Below are 19589 nucleotides of genomic sequence, written 5' to 3' on the forward strand. Positions count from 1 at the left end.
AACAACGGTAACGAAGTAATACTTGTGTATTGAGGACATTTACGAGGCTTGTATAACTTTTGTTCTTCAGGCCTCCGCTTGTACCAACCCATCTTTGTCGATTTAGGACAGCGGATCAGTGATTAGGGTTTAATCGCCTTTTATGGTGAGGGAGAAGTCCAACCGGTGTATATGTGGGGAAATAGAGGGAATGGGGTATATCGTACTTTTTCCCTCAACATTTACCGATATACTTTTGCACTTTAATATTAAAATGATAACCGAGTAACGGCTTTAAATATAGGGTAATGGAAGGGACGCGGAGCACGCAAAACGCACAGTAATTCTGAATTTAGCCATCAAATTGGCAGAATTATTGACTTAGCCATCTCCGTGCAATTTAATTATAGTACAGACCAACAAAGTACAAAAAAGTCATTCTTAAATAACACTTTTAAATTCTAATTTATATTTTTCACACAAAATCGGAAGAAATATATTAATTTGTTTTTACGGTTTTATAATAAAAAAATTAGCAGTTAATGTAATTTGGAAAATTTATTGACTTAATCTATTTTAGACAATACTCTATTTATAAAAAATGTAAATTGTCCATTATTTTATATTATTTAAATTACAGATATCTAAAAGTTTCTCGATGAAACACAGTACTTCTTGTAATTTTTTATTTGGTATTAAAAAAAATTGATGTTATTATAAAATAATTTTTATATTTAAATTTTATTATATGAATAAAACTTAAACACACATTAAAAATATGATTTAATTCCATCTATTATAAGTTAAAAGTGAAAATTTTATTTTTATTGATCACGGAAGTTATCGTACTATTTCTTTCATAATAATATTAAAATATTAGAAATTTAAATACATATTAATATGGTCCGATACCAATATTATCACACAAAATGACATATTATAAAGTACGTATATCATGCATAAACATTTATACCTATTTGCTAAATAAATATTATCGGAAAAAATTTAACAACATTTTATTAATATCTTAACATGAGAAATTTGAGATTGGGCAAGACAACTTATACTTCATATGCAACAAATTTTCATCACCTTCCGGCTTACACTCGTGTATGTTGAAACTACGCAAATTATAATATACAATAACATATTTAACTCAGAGATCATATACAATAAAAATATTTATTATCACTATAATCGTCCTCAAAAAAGAATAAATGTAACACAATAAATTATAATTTAAGCATCTAAATAATGATTGAGTCTAAACTATTTTCAATGATATTTTTGTGCACTTCAATTAAATTATTAGAGATTATATATTTTATTTTTTAACCATAAAAATTAACATTTTAAAAGTTATATACTAAAATACAGGGCTATTATACTATTTAGAAAAAATAGCTCAAATATATCGTTACAACACTTGAGACTGCATTATGACCTAGAGGGTATATATATTTTATAAATTATGAGACAAACGTGCAAGCAAGCAAACAACACCATTTTCTGTAAAAATTCAAAAGAAATGTGTAGTTATTCATACGAAGTTTGAGATTAGTTTTGACATCCAAAACTAAAGGCAGGGCTTAATCATCAACTGAAGTTCATTAATACACCTCCTTCTCCCAAAAGTCCATACTATCAAATTTTGATACAAAAATCAACTTTCCATACTATCTTGAAAATGCTCGGCAACGTCAACAAAATAAATTGCATATAAAATTTTATTCAACTCAAATTAAATTTGATTGTGACTTTTAACTTATGCAAAACATAAGTTGTGGTAATTTACAATTACTGAAATTTTCTATTCTAGCCAATGTAAATGAAGGATTGAGTTTCAAAGATCAAACTGGGCTGTGGATCGTCCCTGACTGTTTCTTTCCATGGCGAAACCTTTTTCCTCTTGTAGACACCAGACTCCGGCTTTACTGTGATTTACTGATCCGCATTATGATACAAGACTATATATGCATGTACAGGGTGCTTGCTCAAAATTTCTTTTGCAACTCGGTGCAGGGCTTAAACTCCATTGAGAGGTAGCAATATTTTGACGAAAGAGTAAGCTAATGCACCAGTAAACATATAACTGTCAACCCTGTCAAGTATCCCACCTGCACAAACGACAGTGTCAGGATACCCCGCCATATTGATGAGATGGAAGGGGTAAGGGATGTCAAGCCACCACGAAAATAGAAATAGTAAATCAGTGTTGACTGTTGAATAGTAATAGAGAGAATAAGAGACTATTCTTTTAGGACTGGTTACCACTTACTAATAATCAGTAGAAGTCGAAGCTTGTCAAGTAGTTCTATAAATAGTAGATAACTAAATGTTTCCAGCATTATGATAGATAAAAAATAAATATTTCTATAACTGAATCCCCCTTATTCTTCATACTTCTCAAAAGATTTTAACGGTAGCTTCTAAATTCCAGATCCTGATAGATTATTGATGTTAAATTGTTACTATTCTAGGTTTTCTTGTTTTGGTCAAGCATATTTATTCAGAAGCGAAATGGGCTTTTAGCATATCAGTCCAGACTGAGCAGTAAACATTAACTGATTAAGTGAACAAGTTAATTTTATGACTCCATCCTTCCACATTTTTTCAAAGCAGGTGAATGATTAATCATTGACACTAGACAATGCATATAAATTTATGAAATATTCATTATCAGAATGGTAGCAGCAAAAGATAAGCAACCATTTACGACGAAGGGGTAAACGTATTATACCATGACCAGGGATGAGGGAACCTGAGTCCTTGACACCAGCATCGCGTTTTATCATAGACTCCAAGAGGTCACCAAAAAGAGATCCAAAGTAGTTCAGAAAACCAAAAGCTACAGCACTGCCAAAGAACAATATATAAAATGCAAATATTAAGTCCTTAATGAGAAACAAGTGAAACACAAACTTCAAAAACTTTTGACTCAGTTCTTCTGATAGTTGCCTCCAAAATATCATGTGTCAACCTCCATATGTTAACGAACAAATGCCAAAAAAATTAGTTTTAAAATTTGATCATGTCCATTTTAAGAAAATAAATCACCAAAAATTTCTTTGCAACTCAAATTCCTTGGATAAAAGCATGTTATGCCGGTATTGAAAAAACTGAAGCATGGGAAACCATGAAGACGATAATATGGACTTCACTCGTGGCTGTTTCCATCTATACTAATGCATTTTATAATCAAAAACTGAATTAATACCTCAGTACCGACTTTGGCCAAGAGAGAACTTTTGATAGTATAATAGATGTTGCTATGCAACCACCTAAGCCTGCTAGAGCTCCCTCCCATGTCTTCTTTGGACTAATATTTGTAAGTGGCGTCTTACCAAAAGCCTAGATAAAATTTAGAAAACGTCAACATCAATCCAATAAGCTATAGTAAAAAAAAAAGAAAAGACATTTCCATTTTAAACCAGCAAACATTTTGTCCGGACAAAATCGTTAATATTTATCTGCCCAAGGTACTGGAAAATAAGGATTACACAAACTAACACCAAAGTATTTGAATAGGAAAAAGTTGGCCAAGGATATAGTCTGTGATTATTACTAGAAAATTATTAGTTGAATATTTTTCACTTGAATAACTAATGAATTGAGCATACATCATAATACATGGTAAGCATCTTCCTCACATATTTCCGGTGTCTATGCTGAAAGTGCAATTGACAGAAAGTTCCACACTGTATTTCCTATTTATATAAAAGAAATTGTTATATTAACAGCAAATTCAAAAAAGAAGGTAATAAACGGAATATTATGTGCAATCACTAGGTATGGCTGGGAGAGGGAGAAAGGTGAAAAAAAGAACCTTAGCAGGGTTTATGTCAGGAATTGATGAGTTCCTGACCTAGTTTTAGGAGTTTTAAGTATATTTTTGGTATTTTCTGGTTTATGATTGCAGAATTAAGTAGATAACAGATAGAAACAGGGATAGAGAGAAGATCAGAGAGAAATCAGAGAAGAAACGGAGAGATTTAGCAAATAAATGAGAAAGAGACAGAGTTTTAGAGAGATTAGAGATAGAATTGGTTTAGAAACCCTAGAGAGAGAAAGTAAGAATCAGTATAGAGAGAGAAAGTAAGAATCAGTATAGAGAGAGAAAGAGATTTGGTGGCAAATGACATTTTCCATATACTCATTCATAATTCCCAATGGATGTTACATCAGGTATTTTTATAGACAAACACAAGTATTGACTACAAAAGACTAAACTACCTACATACTCCACCCAATTCTACTATACTAATACACTTAAATACTATTAATACTCATCATTCCTGAAAATTTATCACACTTTACATTCAGGAAAACCACCCATTTTTCCATAAAAACGAAGTCTCACTTTATTTTGGAATTCAGCACCAATCTTTACAATACCAAAAAATATAATTGCCTACATTCCTCTGCAATATGAAGCTTTTATTCAATCTGGACCTTTTTTTCTGCTGCGGAGCAGGGACAGTAGAGAGGGTGTGCAAGGAATCCTATTGCACATCCTTAAGATAAAGGGCCCAAAACAAAATCACACTGTTTCATATCCTAGGTTCACACTACAGAATATAAGCTAGTAACTGGAAGTATGAATTAGAAGCTAATAATTTATTTATCCTAGTTGTCAGTTTAATGGAGTATTGCAATTGTAAAAGCATGTAATGTAACACAGAACCCAATTTTAATATTAAGCACAAAGCCTCGAAAGTTCATAAAGGCCTACTGCAGAGTAAGCAGCTTTCCTCTATTGCTTGTAGTGATTAGATGTTAATCGCAAGGAATACAGAAGAAAAATTGTTTTGCAGATTCTTGCAGTCGAAGCTAAGTATGTTTTGGTTTCTAATCAATCACTTTCATAGTGTCAGTCTTTTTAATTGTACACCAAGTCACCAGATGAGCCTTAAAACAATGTCCATCCATATATCGGTTGAAGCCACATGACTGAAACAAAACATAATAAATAATTTTCACGACGGACAAAAATAATCAAAAAAATAGTAGTCAATAACATGCTAAGCATCAATGTACATATTTATGCTCAGTTCCCACTAACTTACAACTTGTGCAAATCACGAAATAACTTAATTACTTATTTACTGGTAAAATATTAGGTACTTCAAAATAATTTCTTAATATTGACAATTAACACTATTTAATATATGAAATAAGATTAAGCTATTTGTTATTGTAACTTTTGTAAACAGAATATTTTATTCCTATCATATTTTTTAAGATTGTCATTGTCGATTTTAGTTACAATATTTAAATACTTCACACTTGCATGTCTAAAATCCGTGCAAGACACGGGCTTGGCGACAAATTTTTTAATAAGAGCTAACTTAAATTATGTAGTGTTACTACTAATAATATCTTATTATCTTATTAATTATAAACAATTTCAATAGGTATCTAAACCTTTGGTTAGTTATCGAAAGCATAAAGCACACCGAGGCGCAAACCCTCCCTGAGCCTAGGCGCGAAGCGTAAAGCGAGGCGCACGCTTCTTTTAAGCAAAGTGTACATTTAACAAAAAAAATTAAAATATGTTACTTTGGGTTTATACATAAAATAATTTGGATTCATAACATAGTTTATACTTTATTATATATTCATCACACTCCTAAAGCAAAAATAACATAATAATATATTAATTTAGAGTTCTCGAGCAAAAGATTATCCTAAACTTTCGCATCAAGATTAGAAAATTAATTTTTTTAGTAAAATCCAGGCTCCCACATTTCATTCATCATCTTTATCCAAGTCATCTTCATCTTGAAACTCAGCCTCCCAATCATCTTCAAGTGTGGCAGTGGTCTCTTCAAGTTCGAACTCTTGTTCCTCTTCTTCATCCTCATCAACCAAACATCGTTCACTCTTACGGGAACACTTACCTGCATTTGAAGCATATGGTTGAGTCCGACTTTGTTTAGATTTCGAACCTGATTTTGATTGTGAACTTGTGCTGAATGATCTTTGATTAGGGTTTTCTTCCTTTTTAAAGTGGGTGCAATATTTAATTATGTTAGTCTTTTAAAGTTACTAGCTTACGGCCCGTGCAATGCACGGGTCTTGATTAATATTTATATATTTGTATTTTATTTTATATAATTTTATTAAAATTCTATATATATAATTTAATATTAAATAATGATTGTATATTTATAATTTCTTTGTGTATAATTTCAAGTTAAGTTAAAATTGTTTAAATAGTATATGATTTATGAGATCTTATTCATAAATAATAATGTAAATGTTTGTTGTTGATGAGATTTGAACCTGAAAACATATATGTATTTTTATAAATAATAATATAAATGTTTTTTGTTAGCGGGATTCGAACCTGAGAGCTTATATGTATCTTTATAAATATATCTATACTATACTATTATAAGCAAAACATATGATAATTTGGTTGGTTGGTTAACACCTTCCAAAAAAATACTTAATAATTTCCTATATAAGCAAACCCATATATTAATTATTAAATAAATTATAAAAAATAAAAAGAATTATAATACAACATACGTAGGACACAACATATTGTATCACACGGAAAAACAAACACCTCACCTACAACCTTTCTCATCAAGAACCCGGAGTACATCCCCCATACATCCCCCAGTTTATGTTGTGAACAGAATAAGTATGATATAATGAAATAGTATATCAAAATTGAGGATTATTTATGTTATGTATAATTATGTAATATATTCTAAAAATTCACGTGTTTAAGTAGAGATTTCTAACACGGAAATTACCTTAAAATAAAGTTAGTGTCACATAATTATTATGAATAACTACAAAACAAACCAAGATATACACCTTAAAAATCTTATATTTTAATGCTATAATGCTAAAAGGTAATCAAATTTATTATATCAACATTATAAATTAATTACATAGATAATAATAGAATCAAATATTATATCAATATTGAGTAATATTTATATTATATATAATTATTGAACATTTATTTAAAAGAAAGGAAGAATGACCAAAATACCTTAATTTTGGAATTCAACTGTCCAAAATACTAAAAAAAGCTAAAGACAACGAAATATTGAAATTTTGGTTGTTGGTCCTTCAGCATTCTATTATCTTTAAAATAGGTCACCTAAATTATATTTCATATTATATTTAAAATAGGACACATATATTATATTTAAAATAGGACACCCATAAAATAAAAAACAATTTTATATTTAGGACTGAAAACCAATTGTTCATGCTGTGTTCATACAACTTAACATACATCAATTATAATTAGCTACCTCAAATTGCCAACGACTCTCAGAATTCATATAATTGTCCAAATTTTGAGGTGTGCATCATCTATATCAATTAGGGTATTTTTTACAAGCTGAATTATCTTCCTAATAATAATGTTATATTGTTGTTTTCCATAATAAGTGAAATAGAAATTTGCTTGGTCGGTTGGTTAAAACCTTCCAAAACAAAATTTAAAAAATATAATTTAATTAAAAAAAATCGAATCATTGATCTAATATAACTAAAAATTTTGTGAATTATTACCCAACTAATTTCTAATCGCACTCAATTTTTTTTCTTACCTATTTTTAACTTCCAAAATAAATTTTAGTAATTCACATTATAATATAACAAAATAATTACTAAATCGAGAAAAAATTAAAAAACAATTTTAAAAAAACAAGACAAAATCATCACCTATACTATTCAACACTCCCACCAGCTTCCTCTGGCCTAAGCCACCTATAGGCTGGAGACTATAGTAGGAGGACTTTTTAAGATTTTAACTATCTAAATTTTGAATCTTTCAATAATATAATACATACAAAATAATATATAAATATTTTAAGTTCATTAATCTCAATAATATATAAATATTGTTTTTTATAATTTATTTTTATAAATAATTAAAATAATAAAATTATAAATATCATAATTAGCCAGTGCATCGCACGGATTATAGGCTAGTAATAATATAAATGTTTGTTGTTGGCAGGAGAACTTATAAAATGTATTTTTTTAGTATTTGGATCTAACGGCTCTGATTATTTGATGAAGAGCGTCCGACGGTCGTGATGAAAAGGGATAACCAAAATGATGGTTTACCAGACTACAAATTATACCCTATTCTGGTTATTATGGTGTAGTATAGATGAGTTGGGCCTTAACTAAATTAAACTATACTCCCTCTGTCTCATCCATTTCTTTACATTTTGGAGAGATGTTCGGCACGAATTTTAAGTTGCATATAAAGTATAGTTCCATAACTTATTTTTAAAATTTTCTTTTTTCAAATAAAAATTTATTCAATTTTTATATAAAAACTTGAAATCATAAAACAAGTTAAGAAAGTATACTTTATATGGACCTAAATTAATCAGGACGATTAATCGATCGGATGTATTTTTATATTATAATAATATATTGTGTACATATAGAGAAGAACTATGAGACATGAACTATTTTAGATTAGGCAACTAACTTGAAATATGAACCCTTGGTTTTGTAAGTGTGTCGTAAAAATGTACTATGAGTTGCACGAAATCCATGCAAGGCACGATAATGTGACAAAATCAAAAATAAAGTATTTGCTATTGTAGCATAAAAACAGTCACCATTAAATTAAGATCATGAATTTACATATAGCTTTTGTAATTAGTTTACCTTTTAATTAAAATTTAATATGATAACATGTTGGAAGAATAAATAACACAAACGATACAAAATATAAAAATGTTAAAAAGAAAAACCAAAGAAAAATTATTTAATAATATAAAAATTATAGAAAAATAAAAAAAAGAAGGGATAAATGAAAATATTTAAAGAACACAAAAGGAACCAGGGAAAATTAATTTAAAAGTCCCTCAACTATATGCCTTGTGTTGTCTAGGTCCCTGATCTATGTTTTAAAATATTGAAATCCCAAAACATTTCAAAAATCTTATTTGCATCCTTCTGTTTAATTTTGACTAACGTTGGTTAGTCAATTAGGATTCTTTAACTTCTTGAATTTGGGGGGTTTTTGATTCGTTGATGGGTTGATGAAATTGAAGGTGCCGGAAGTTTCGGGAGGTCAAACCGAAGATATTCATGTAGATTTCGATTGCGGAGAATGGAAAGCATAGTAATTTTGTGGTGGCCGGAAAATGGTCATGGTTTCCCGACCACCATTCCGATCATCCTATGCCATTAAAACCTAGATAGCTCTCTTCAGTTTGACCTCCCGATATATTTTCAATTTCATCATTGCATCAACAAATCAAAAACCCCCAAATTCAAGAAGTTGAAGAACCCTAATTGACTTATGGACATTAGTCAAATTCTGACGGAGGGACGCTAATCAAATTTCTATGCCATTGAAACCTAGATAGATCTCTTCAGCTTGACCTCCCGAAACTTCCTATATTCTCAATTTCATCATTGCATCAACGAATCAAAAACCCCCCAAATTCAAGAAGTTGAAGAACCCTAATTGACTAATGGACATTAGTCAAATTCTGACGGAGGGACGCTAATCAAACTTCTGGAAAGTTAAAATACGCGAACATTGGCTTTTTTAGTTCAAGGACCTTAACCCAAAATGACCTATAGTTCAAGTACGTATGAATTAATTATCCCAAAGAATTATTGAACAAAATATAATAATTGGTTTCGGAAATCAAAACCAGTACATGGATTCTAAATATCAAGCCAACTATAGTTGTTGAGATGCAAACTGCCTCGAAACATTACTGTCAACAATTACCTAAGGTGCGACACCCTTTGCAGAGATAATCAGCTATGTTTACCTCTGTAACTTTTATTGCTTGTATAATTTCATAAAACATAAAAGAAAGAGTTAATCATAAAATATTGTAAAAGAAAAATCATTTTTAATGCTTTAAAATGAAGTGTTTAAGCTGATACAATTACCAGTCCATACGCTTGTCAAAGTTCATTTAAATAATCTGTTTCAGAACACAATATTATCACACATTTGACTGTTTTGGAAAGTTAAAACCACAGATACATATAAATTCCATATATCAAGCCTAATATACTCGTCAACATGCCAAATGACTCCATATATTACTGCAAGAAATCATTAATCACCTAAGGAGCTTAAGATATTTATTGTAGGCATAGCACAGGGAACACTAGACACACATGAGACCTAATAGACTAAACTTCCAGTTCATTCAGCGAAAAGTGGAAAAAAACTGCAAGTGGAAAGAATGACAATACACTAGAAAAGGTAAACAAAAAAGTATCAAAAAGGCATAGAGAAATGAAAGTAAAAATTTACAAGAGCAAAATAGATTACCTTTCCACCAACAAATGCATATGTATCGGCTGCAATTATGCTGCTAAATGAAATTAATGTCGCAACAAGACCCACAGTCCACTGAGCTTGTCCACCTAGAAGCACAGGCCATATTGCTCCCACTTCTTCACAAAAATACCCAGTTAAGTAAAGTAACAAAGATTAAAATTTAATAAAAAGAAAAAAACAAAGCGACCAAGCGATGGAATATGCGCATGGAGAAGCTTATCAAATGAAATAAGTACTTTTGGCATACTCTTGCTACTAGGTATCTATAACTGAACTTTTTTATTTTCTAATAATATTTGTCTCTTGGCAGCTAAAGAATAAATTTAATATAAGAATCTAGAAAAAGTAACAAGCATGGGGTATTGCAATGAGATAAGATATATATTAATTGAACCATGGGGCCACACCAGTTAGAATCTGATACGAACATATCAGGTATGCTGATGCGGAACATAAAATAATTAAGTTGTTTTTAACTAATTTATATTACTATTGCGATACAACTGTGTTGTAAATCATACTTGTATTATTTATTTAGTAATATTCTAGAATTTAGATATATGGTGTCAGATATCTGATAGGAATTCAGATATATTGCAATAGTAATGAAAATTTTTAAGATTAGATTCTTAGTATCTAGTTTGGATTTTACACCTATACAGATGTAATCATGTCATTTTAATCAAAGTTAAATCCTACAAACATATACTAAGGATCATTTAAAACAGCAAAGGAATCAGGATTTATTTGCAGGAACAGAATTCAATCCCTGCTCGACCCTTTTCTTAAAACTCACTCGCATCATGTGGCATTAAGAGCCGAATTTTCTCATACTTTTTCTCATTTACATATTTTCTTAGTAAATTGATGCTCAAGCAAGGTGAAGCATGATCTGACAACTGCAATTGTCATTGCCTAGTCTAAACTATAGTACTCAAAGTTCCAATTTTTCGAAGGACTACTTCATGATCAAAAGGCATCCTTAAACAATCTTATTTTTTTATCCTCGACTACTGCAAAGCCTTGGAGAGATACAAAGAATTAAAGATAGACCGTGAAAATTTGGATGATTAGTACAAGAATTTTTTGATGAATCAACTGAAGCTATTTGATGATTTATGTACAAGTGGACAAACTTGTTCCTTAAGAACCTTGTACTGCAGGGGAGTCGAATTTTAATCAATATTTTGATTGATAATCATTTAATAAATTTAAGCATTTATTGTCTCTTCTGATTCCCTGTGAAGATAGATATCAAATGTTTTAAACCTTTTCTTAAACCACATCCTACTTCACCTGATGGCACAAGTATGGTACAATGCACAGAATACTATAAAGACTAAACTGAATTTGAAAATTCTACTTTTGTTAAAAAAAATTAAACACGTCATATCAAAAACTAAAGATTTTTCAGTTACTTTATTATGCATGATTCAGAATCTCAAGATATACGATCATACATGCAGAGATTTAAAATTAATATAACTAGTGCAGAAGTGCAAATTACCGATCAGCTTTATACCATACATGTATGCATAGTCTAAAGTTTAAACTGCTAGATATTGACATCCTGAAACAAAGTCATACCAAGAGATTTGTAGGTAGAGACTAGAGTTGACCTTAAAATGTAAGGCCTTCTAGTAGACTTTAAAAGTCTGACTTTTGGACTTGTGTTAAAAAGGCAACCAATAAGTCAATAACTGAAATTCTAATTCCGAGATATATGGCTAAAAAGAATGCATAAAAGAACTTATTTGTGACACTACTCAACAATCACATAACCGGAAAATCCATATTCTTACTTGTGTTTAAAGCTGGAGTAGCTAGACCGCATCGAAGCTTCACCCAGAAACAAGGAAGATATCCACAATAAAATAAGCCAAACATTGCACTACTGAGCTGAGAAAAACGAGGACCCCTCTGCAATAGCAATGTCATAGCTACAATAAAAGCCGCGGAAGTCACGGAGACATCAATCTGGCCCATATACCTGACAATACATTTGATACTGATCAAAGGCTGAAAGAAAAAATTAACAAAATTTAGTTAAATGGTTAACACAAAAATTATTTTGTCCAGCATCATTAACTTAGAAGATTCAAGTTCTGCTTATGCACTTAAGAGAGTATATAAGATACAGTATAGATTACCTAAAAATTTCAGAAACACAAATCAAAAGGCAGAACTATTAAATAGGTCATTTTTCGGCATATGAAATATGATCAATGATGAGAAGTGAAACGGAGGGTGCACCTCAGAAAGGCAAGAAAGTGTCTATACGCACGGTAATATCAACCATCAAGATCTTATGACAAATGACCATGGTCAGGACAACATTGACTAACACCAAAATATGGATTTTACCCTCCCATGCTTAGAGCAATGACCACTAGTTTATGTCTGAAAAACTGCTTAGAACAATGACCTCTTTCTCTTCTCCCTTATATTAATTCTTTAATTCAGTTCATTCTAGCAAAATTATGTCTGAAACTCTGAGAGGAACACAAATGTATTCAATTTGCATCATTTATTTAAGAATTATGATTTTCCAAAGACAACATTTCACATCTGGAAATCCATATGAAAACACAGATTAACAGCCAAACGGTACATCTATGATCTATCATCTATCTATTACAGAAAAGAGCTAGTAAGTCGATACATAAATTCTCAGAAATAGATCAAACAATGATGGCAAAAGTATATCCTCCATCCAAGTTAGTCTGTAATGCTACAAATAAGACACATACTGCTATTTTCTATATAACAACTATTGTGGGCGAGTTGCAGGGGTAGATTCTAGAGAACATTAAAATCTTACAGTGTCACCAAAGGCATGAGCGCACAGATAACAGAGCACACTCGTGATACAAACCGAGGCGGAGGTGTCATCCCAGCAGCAATTCCACGACTTCTAACCAGCTCAAAGTACTCGCGTGCACCAGCAAAAACAGCAGCAGCAAGGGCAACTGTGAAAACCCATCCTCCAGCAAGTACCACACCTCCAACACAAACTCCAATGCCAAGTCCAAATACAACCCTTTTTTTCAACTGGCTTGCTTTATGTTGAGCTTCCGATGATAATCCCTCCTTTACCAATAAATTACAGCTTGTCAAATTCCAAACCATAATAAACTATTTCCAGTGATTCCCTTTCCATCATCTACAATAGTTTTACGAAATAATAGACAATTTGTACTACCACAAATACTTTTTGAATCAGGTAAACACATAATTTAACCAGGTTATCAATTAATTGAGATTCTAACTAAATCACAAAAACCGTAAATAATGGAGAACGCCTACCTCATTATTTGTAATATCACCTATACTTTCCGAATCAGCTAAACACATAATTTATCGAGGCTATCAATTAATCGAGATTCTACATAAATCATAAAAAGCGTAAATTATCGAGAAATCACGACTAGCTCATTCATTGTACAATCACCTATACTTTCCGAATCAGCTAAACACCTAACTTATCCAGGTTATAAAATAATTGAATTTCTACATAAATCACAAAAAGCATAAATAATAGAGAAATCATGTCTACTTCATTCTTCGTAATATTACCTACACTTTCCTAATCAGCTAAACATATTCACTGAGGCTATTAATTAATCGAGATTAAAAAGTATAAATAATCGAGAAATCAGGATTAGGTCATTATGCGTACTATCATCTATACTTTCCGAATCAGCTGAACACATAATTTATCGAGGTTATCAATTGATCTAGATACTACACAAATCACAAAAAGCATAATTAATCGAGAAATTATGACTACTTCACTATGTGTACTACCAATATACTTCTGGAATTAGATAAACACATAATTTATCGAGGTTATCAATTAATCGAGTAGAAAAAAAAGGCAACATTAATCAAGAAATCCTAATTAGCTCATTTTTCGTACTAATCACCTATACTTTCAAAATCAGCTAAAACGCGTAAATGATGAAGTTTATCGCGTAAATGATGAGTACCTCACTATTTGAACTATCAGTGAAACTTTGGGAATGAGCTAAACACGTAATTATCCGTCTATGATTGGAATACGTGGCTCGAAGAATCCGAAAGGTGCGTGTGGAGTCTGCGAAGATGAGGGAATTAGGAGAGGAGGAGAGGCGGTTGAGAAATAGGGTTTTGGAGGAGAGAGAGGGGGAGAGAGAGAAGGGGATTAGATTGCATCGTTCCAAGTCTATGTATGTTGATGAACACGCCATTGAAATTGTGTGTAGTGTGTGAGATTTGTGTGTGTGTTTTTATATTGGTGAAATCGTCATTGAAGGAGAAAGCAGAGAGTGTGGAGAGAGAGAGGGGGAGAGAGAGAGAGAGAGAGAGGAGGGGGATAGTTACGAGTCTTGTGACTGGTAAATGGCAAGGAGGATAGTCCACCGTTTGTTTGGGCGTATGGGTCGGGTGTGATCCCATGGGGGGGGGGGGGGGGTACCAGAGTCGAGCCGGCTGCCAGAGCAAGTCCAAGCTATCCTTGATACTATCTTTTCAGTTCATTTTTATAATTTTTTTCTGTTTTAGATATTACATTCAACTTTATACATTTAAAAAATTATCAAAAGTAGTAAAATCAATATCAATATCAATATTAATATTAATATCAATATATTCTTAAACTTTGCTAGCAAACAAAAAATCAAATTACACTAAATATCCTCCCATCCTATAAAAATTATATTACTCTGTGTCCATTTTGGTAAATATATTTTCAACTATGGATAGTTCAACTTTAAATGGTTTACTCATGACCCATTTTACATATAAAACTATAAACCCATGGATTATCCATCTATTACCCATTTATTAACCATACTAACACTAAATTAGGTATATTTTGAATTTTAAACATCTTATCTAAGGAAACTGACAATATTTAAAAAGATTTGCATGGTTTTCTAATATTTGGTTAAATCTCTATGTCAATAATAATTTTCAGTTTCCTTATTGGTTATGTTTTGAATTTCAAATTCTTCATCAAAATAATCACTAATTAATATTTTCCTTAATTTTTGCTTTTATGTGAAGTAGATAGATATATACAGATATAAACACGTACCTATTTTTGATGAGACGAATGAATCAATTTTCTTATTTACATAAATTTCTAATCTCTGAATCTCATTCTTCTCTCTCTTTTTGCAGGTTATACGTGCTCTACAGATTAGTAATTATGTCCATCTTTTTAATCTCTGATTTTCGTGATTTTAGTATTGTTATTTATATTGATTTTATATGTTCATATACTTATTGTTTACTTATATTTATTTTTTTGATTAATGATGCATGATTTTTTAACCTATGCCTAAATACATAGCACATGAATTTTTGATCGTGGTGAATTAAGTATATGTGTGTCTAATCTCTGATTAGTATTGTTATTTGTGTAGATTTTATATGTTTATATATTTATTTTTTACTTATATTTGTTTTTATTTTGGCAGGAGATGATGGTGTGCTGATAAAGTTTACAGCAGTGTTTACAAAATCAAATCATGATGAATTCTGTGTATGTGTGTCTAATCTCTTTTTTGATCAATGATGCATGAATCATTGTCTCCTTTTTTTGCGCCTAAAGGTCTGCCATATTGTCTCATTTTTCACACGATTCATTCAGATCGGGTGAGAAAAAACATAACTTATCCACCCTATGTAAAGACTAAGACAACTAAATTGGTCTCCCAAACAAGTGGTACAGCCCAGTTACATACCTCATCAGGTTTGTGTACTTTATATGTGTGAATGATTTATATTACTGTTTATGGTCACGAATTGGATATCACCATAAGTTGCATCAAAACATATTTGATAAGTGTTCCTTTTGTGCCTTTGCACAAAATATATAATGTGTCTCCTTATTATAGGCTTTAAGTACAATTCTGTGTTACAGGATAATCCAAGAAGTTCATAGAGGCAAGTGAATATAATGTCGTCATTCAAGTATACTTAAAGTTGTTTTATACTTTGGGGAAAATTGAAATACCGTGTGAGGGAACAGAAGAGGTTAGATCAAATCAAAGAAGGATTTTGGTTTCACAATATGAGGGTTTTATGGCTAAACCTAAGGAAAGTATAACTGAGGTTTTTGAAAGGTTCTATAAGCTGATAAATGATTTGCAGTTTCATGACAAGTATTATGAAGCTGAAGAGGTCAACCTTAAATTCTTGCTCACCCTTCTTGATCATTTAGAACAAAAGATTTCTGCTATTAGAGAAGGAAGAGATTTAAGCAGAAGGACCCCGGAAGTCTTGTATGGGAACTTGAAGACCTATGAGCTGGAAATGTTACAGATGAAGTCATTGAGAGCTGGTCAAGGACATGTTATTGATGGAACTAGTGCCTTGGTTTCCAATGACAGTAAAACATCTGAAGATGAACTAGAAGCTCAGACTCCAGTTATTCAAGCCGTTGAGCAGAAAAATAAGGAATCACGGAAGCGTGTTAGGTCACACAACACTGTAGAAGGGGGTTGAATACAGTGTAGAATACAATCAAATCGATTTCGAACACAAGTAACAGTAAACAAATATATTCGATATAATAAACTATGTTACAATGGAACTGTTCTCTCTCAGTGATGAACAAATATCACGAGAGCTGCTAGGTTACAATGTATGATCTTCTCGATAATGATAACACATATAGTGTAAACCTATGTCTGTGTTTATATAGTACACAGTTTCAAGATAACTTCTAATTGATATGGAATATAATTCTGTCTCCTAAAATATATCAATCAGATATCTTATACAAGTCTTCTTATCTTCTAACTCTTTTCATGTATATCTTCTTTTGTATTAGTCTTGATCTTCTATCCTGTAAATCAGCTTCCTTCCTTAACTATAAGTCCTCCCGTACTTAAGTTCTGATATCCATCTTCTGATATTTATCTTATGATAATCTAAGTTCTGATATCCTTAAGTTCAAACTTCCGGTAAGTACTGGTTCCAGTAAGTACTGATATTTCCTGTTTGTTAAGATCTGAAAACTAAACATGAAACATATTAGACATGACATCTCAAATATATCTAACAATCTCTCCCAACTTGTAAATTGTGCAAAAATATACAAGTTAATAGATTTGATGATGTCAAAAACATTTAAGTTCAAATGCAATGAGAGTTTAATAAGACTATTAATTACAACTTACAGTCCTTGTATCTTTACCAACTTCACTGGATCAATCTGAATCCATAATGATTCTTAACAAAATATATTACCAGCTTGTCTTCAGCTTTCCTCAGAACTTCAACTAACTGTGCTTTGACCTGCATCAGTTCTTCATCTTTATTATCACCAATTTGATAAATGGCTGTTCTGAGAGCTTGAATTGATGTTCTTTCAAGTCCATCACCAAGTCTGATAACTCTTGGATGTGAAGAGTTTTCATTATAACATAAGCATTTTCCTTTCAGAATAACTTCCACCTTAGCAAAGTTCTTCAGTATAGGAATTTCTCTTCCATCACCTTCAGTAATCATTGGTATATACTGAGAAGTCTTGTACCAGAGATTCTAAATAGATCTCTTATAGCCTTCAAAATGTATTCTAACCATCTTCTTGTAACATCATATTTTACTTCCAGAAGAGAGTGAATACGTTGAAGTTCTCTGACAGACTTCTTTAGCACATCAGTATCAACTAGTCTGTAAGTTAATCCATCATAGAGAAATAAAATCAATTTCTCCTTTAGATTATCCTTATCATGAGCATCAATCACAATTTGAGCAGACAACACTTTGTCAAGGTGCTTTTGTTTGATTTGTTCATATGGTTTGTCTGTCAACATGAAAGGATCTCTTAGAGTAACTTCTACTCCTGTTTGTATCTTCTCTTCATCAGAACCTAATCCAGCTTTATCTCTAGGTTGCTTGGATCTCAATCCAAATATTGCGAGTTGATTCATCATAAGATTGGATTTTGGTTCAACTGGAGTAGCTTTCTTCCATAACAGCTTCTTCTTATCAGACATAATTGTCATCTTTTCCAAATTAACTTGATCAGAATTTGCTGTTTCTTCTGTAGCTTGTTGTTCTTCATTCTGAACAACTTGAGCAGTGTCAGATGTTGTTTTAGATTCTTCAATTATCTTTCTTCTCTTCATAATTTGAACAGTTTCATCTTCTATCAAATCATCATCATGCATTGTAGTTTGATAGACTGGAATCGAAGAACTTATCTTTTTCTCAATCTTTAAAGGTTCACTAACCTTTTCTTTTCCTTTTGACTTAGGATCAATCTTAGTTTGTGATCTAGTCTTGGACTTTGAAGTCTCAGAATTTGACTTTTCCCTGGTCACAATGCCTTTTTCCTTAGGCCTTGGAGGTTTCTTTGCATCAGAAGCTTTAGACTTAAGATTTGTCTTCTCATCTGTAAATCTAGCTTCTTCCTCCTTGAGAGTTTCCAAATCCATTCCTGGATTTTGTTTTAGAAATAATCTTCTAGCTATCTCCTCATCAAGTGTCTGGATTTTAGGATTTTTGTAATAAACAGTAGTTTGCTTCCCTTTTAGCTTCAGAGTTTGTAAAAACTTCTGAGAGTCTTTAGATCCTGACTGAATCAGAATATCAGAACTTGACATCAGACTTTGCTTTTCAGAACTTGACTTCAGACTTTAAGCATTCATAGCATCAAAACTTGACTTGTTCTGTGTAGAAGATTTTCCTTGAACTTTTCCTTGACCTCTACTCTTATCAGAATTTCCCTGGTCATCACTTTTATCATCCTTTTTCTTCAGTATTTCAGTAGGTGAGTATTTGGACTTAACTACCTTCTCCCCTTTTTTGGCATCATCAGGAAGTAAGAGAGAAAGAAGAAGTTCAATTGAAGATTGGATTTCTTCTAATTGAGCTTTCTGAGAAACTTGGTTAGCCAGGACCTCAACAATTTGGGCCTGTTGCTTCTCTTGAATCTTCTCAATGGCTTCAATTTTCTCAAGAGTAGATCTGATATATCTGTTTTTGTCAAGCTTGATCTGTAGATCTAGCTTATCAGCATGTTCCTTTAGTGTATCAACCTTTTCATGAGTAGAAGAATGTAGACCTTGAATATGTTTAGTAGATAGAGCAGTGATCTTGAGTTGTGTCTTTAAATCAGCATTTGTGAGCAACTCATCAGCTTTAGCTATATGCTCTATCAAAACGTTAGAACTTGGAATGAAATCAGTGTCATTCCACTTCTTGGTCCACTCCACACCTCTGTGAGTATCCTCCCAAGGAATAGGTGCTTCCTGTTCAACAAATTTCTTCACCAATTCTTCCTTTCCTAGAATGGGAACTGGAG

General features: G+C 31.6%; 1 protein-coding gene across 4 annotated transcripts; it reads right to left on the reverse strand.

The window, feature by feature from the left end:
• Positions 1-1679: 1679 nt before the first annotated feature.
• LOC141690266 (phosphatidate cytidylyltransferase 4, chloroplastic-like) lies at positions 1680-14726 on the reverse strand. 4 transcript variants are annotated; one of them, XM_074494969.1, is made up of 7 exons: positions 14278-14716; positions 13110-13378; positions 12091-12278; positions 10280-10401; positions 3197-3330; positions 2720-2835; positions 1680-2096 (listed from the first exon to the last, which is right to left on the reverse strand). In XM_074494969.1, the coding sequence occupies exons 1-7, from the start codon at positions 14515-14517 to the stop codon at positions 2005-2007; spliced, it is 1161 nt and encodes a 386-aa protein (XP_074351070.1). In that variant the 5' UTR covers positions 14518-14716; the 3' UTR covers positions 1680-2004. The 4 variants fall into 4 exon arrangements, 2 of the variants coding, with proteins under 2 accessions (XP_074351070.1, XP_074351069.1); XM_074494968.1 differs by having other exon boundaries at positions 10280-10404; positions 14278-14713; XR_012562703.1 differs by lacking the exons at positions 1680-2096; positions 2720-2835 and adding an exon at positions 3600-5879 and having other exon boundaries at positions 14278-14726.
• Between the last annotated feature and the right edge of the window lie 4863 nt (positions 14727-19589).

Source organism: Apium graveolens, chromosome 10, assembly GCF_009905375.1.
Source record: "Apium graveolens cultivar Ventura chromosome 10, ASM990537v1, whole genome shotgun sequence".
Lineage (NCBI taxonomy): Eukaryota > Viridiplantae > Streptophyta > Magnoliopsida > Apiales > Apiaceae > Apium > Apium graveolens.